General features: G+C 53.4%; 1 protein-coding gene across 1 annotated transcript; it reads left to right on the top strand.

Annotated features, from left to right (window-relative positions):
• Positions 1–603: 603 nt before the first annotated feature.
• On the top strand, positions 604–1,177 carry LOC106002416 (adenosine receptor A2a; the record flags this gene model as incomplete). Its single annotated transcript, XM_013037298.1, has 1 exon — positions 604–1,177. A coding segment is annotated over exon 1 (323 nt), but the record flags the coding sequence as incomplete, so codon positions are not given.
• Between the last annotated feature and the right edge of the window lie 2,050 nt (positions 1,178–3,227).

Here is a 3,227-nt window from a genome sequence, read left to right as displayed (position 1 = left end):
TGTGTGTGTGTGTGTGTGTGTGTGTGTGTGTGTGTGTGTGTGTGTGTGTGTGTGTGTGTGTGGTCTTTCTGGAAGGAATGGAGTCACAGAGCTGGCAGCAAGTGGAGAGACCCAGGGGACTGAGTGGTTGGGCTGCCACAGATGGTTTGAGATGCTGAGTTTGGGGAGCCAACATGACAGAATTAACTTTGACAGATTCTTGGCCTCCAGGGCAGGGTGGGTGGGTGGTGGGGGGAGTAAGACTGGCTGATCTTTGGCCAGGCTAAGAGAGTTATGACCTTAACACCAGGGAAGGAGGGAATCCAGTCACCTTGATTTTTTTGTGGAGATGAGGGGCAGATAGAGTCCTGTTAGCCCCTCCCATGCCTGTCATGCAGCGCTTGGTCATGCAGGGTTTGGGTGATGGTCTTAATAGGAATTCTATAGGACTCAATGACTTTTCTGGGCCCGTGGACTCTTTAGTGATGGGGGCCATAGATGGGTATGGGAGCATCTTCAAAGCTGACACACCACCTGCATGGGGGGAGTAGAATCAAGAGCAGTGGAATCTTCGAGGCTTAGGTGGTTCAGTGGCTCACCAGGGTTCTGTCTTTCTTTGCAGGTGCCTTAGGAACCCTGAAGCTGAGTTGAGCCATGAGGCCATCACCAGAGCCCCCGCTGGAGAGGGCCTGATTTCAGGAGCGGAGTTGCCTGTGACAAAGCCTCTGGAGCGCCCATGAGGGGACACTCTTGGCTCCTGTGAGGCAAAGGCTCCGGGGCCTGGGCAGGTGGAACGGCTGGGCTGCAGCTATGGACCGTGAGCTGGCCCAGGCCCGCGTCCTTGCTGAACCTGCCCGTCTGTGGCTGCTCCCACCATGGGCTCCTTGGTGTACATCACAGTGGAGCTGGCCATTGCTGTGCTGGCCATCCTGGGCAATGTGCTGGTGTGCTGGGCTGTGTGGATCAACAGCAACCTACAGAATGTCACCAATTACTTTGTGGTGTCGCTGGCAGCGGCTGACATTGCAGTGGGCGTGCTTGCCATCCCGTTTGCCATCACCATCAGCACTGGCTTCTGCGCTGCCTGCCACGGCTGCCTCTTCTTTGCCTGCTTTGTCCTGGTCCTCACGCAGAGCTCCATCTTTAGTCTCTTGGCCATTGCCATTGACCGCTACATCGCCATCCGCATCCCACTCCGGTGAGTTAGAGGCTTACGTGAGTACAAGGCCAGCCGTGCTGTGCCCAGGGTCTGGTCTGTATGAAGAATCTGAGCCTGGGGCTGCACAGGGCTGGCAGATGGGTGGCTGTCATACCAGTCTGGCTGGTCCTCATGGCATTGAGCAACCTGAGCTCCCCTAGGCCACCTTAGACATAGTGCTGAGTGCTGACACTGTGTGTCTAAGTTATTCTTCATATGTCAGAGCAAAACTCTTACAGGGACACTGGGGCGGAGGAGGAGCCACAGATAACCACAATACCCTGGTCAGGAACCACTTGCCACCTGCCTTTCCCTTGCTCCTCAAGGCAGGCCCTGTCACGTGCATGTTAGGAGACAGACCTAGAGAGGGGAAGTGACTTGACTCAATGCCACAGGGAGTCACTTGGGTGCAAATTATGTTGCTCCTTAGGTCATGAGTTGGCTGTGGGAGGGGCTTTTTTAATGGTGAATCTTTTGTGAAGTGACTTCAGCTAAGTATTGTGTAAATAAAGACTTCCCAGAGGCCGCATTTCCTGGGAGTAGCCTCCACCTAACCAGGCATAGATAAAATAGGAAGTACATCCTTCCTTAGGGGTGCCAGGAGCTGCCAGCTCTACCTCCTTGCTCCCCCCAACTTTTGTCTCACAGCCAGGGGATGCTGCAGGTGCTGAGGAGAGTCTCTGCGATTTGGGATTGGCGTATACTATCCCCATGGTGAATTCTCCCAGACAGGTGGAGTCTCCTGCGGAGGAGACCCTACAGTCCACTGCAGGCTGAGGACCAGGCTCAGGGAGCAAATGGAAACTCCGAGTGTCAAACCCAACAAGGCCCTTAGAAACCATTTCCTTCCTCTCATCATCTAGATGGAAAAAAATGAGGCTCTGAGGAGGGAGCCTGCACTCTCTGGACCATGGGAATTGGTAATAGAACTGGGACTAGGCCTAGGAAGAAGCAGGGCCTGCCACCCCTATGGACCTCTGTTTTTGGAGGAGTCTCCCAGAAGCTGCATCCTACAGCCATTGCTATCATTGCGCCCAAAAGGGAAGCAGGCTCAAAAGAAGCAGGCCCTGAGCTGAAACTCCAGTACTCCTTAAAAAGTTGCCAGGGGGGAAGGAAGGGGGTGGGGGAGAGATAATAGTTGAAGCTCTATGTGATAGCATGTAACTGTAATTCTGGTCCAAGAAGCAGAGCAAAATCCAGGTTTATCCAGTGACAGCTCTGAACAGAGGAGTGGAGCTGAGCCCACACAGCCCAGGAGCACAAGGAGCCGGAGCAGCACAGAGGGGAAGCAGCAGCCCGGCTTTCACTTTCTTCTCTGATTTAAAGGGCAGCTGCATTCTAGGGAGAGGCTGGGGCAGCTGTTTTCAATTGAAAGACCTCAGCTCTTCCCTCCTTGGTCTCCCTTCTCTATGTGTTCTCTGAGAGTCAAGACAATGAATCCTAGAATTAGTAGGATGGGGCATGCTGTGTGGCTATGGGAAATCAGCTGTCCTACTCTAGGCCCATTTTCTCTTCTATAATGGGGGTGTATTTGTCTGTCTGCCTAAGTTCACAAAAGTTGTGAGGGTCCACAGTGAGTGGCAGGGAGTGAATGACATGTCTGGCAGGACAGGCAGGATGAGGACTCAACTCTTGAGCTGCTAGGAATCTGGAGCCATAGCCTTTCTGGCTCTGATCTGCCTTCCTGACCCCAGGATCTTCCAGAGTTAGACCTGCGCTCCAACGGGACTTTCAGCCATATAAGTTCTGCTGAGGGAGGCTTCGGAAGGTTCAAGCTGGTCTTTGCAGGGAACCAGCAGGGATGAAGGTACTCCTCCCCCTTGGGCAGAGAGAATAGAACTGCAAAGGGTTTTTTTTTTTTTTTTTTTTGGCTGGGTGCCAGTGTCTCACGCCTGTAATCCTAGCTGCTCAGGAGGCTGAGATCTGAGGATCACGGTTCAAAGCCAGCCCGGGCAGGAAAGACCGTGAGACTCCTATCTCCAATAAACCACCAGAAAACCGGAAGTGGCACTGTAGCTCAAGTGGTAGAGTGCTCACCTTGAGCTGAAGG

The sequence above is a fragment of the Dipodomys ordii genome, unplaced genomic scaffold, assembly GCF_000151885.1.
Source record: "Dipodomys ordii isolate 6190 unplaced genomic scaffold, Dord_2.0 Scaffold10144, whole genome shotgun sequence".
Lineage (NCBI taxonomy): Eukaryota > Metazoa > Chordata > Mammalia > Rodentia > Heteromyidae > Dipodomys > Dipodomys ordii.
Note: the sequence above shows the minus strand (reverse complement) of the source record. Positions and strands in the feature narration are given on the sequence as shown.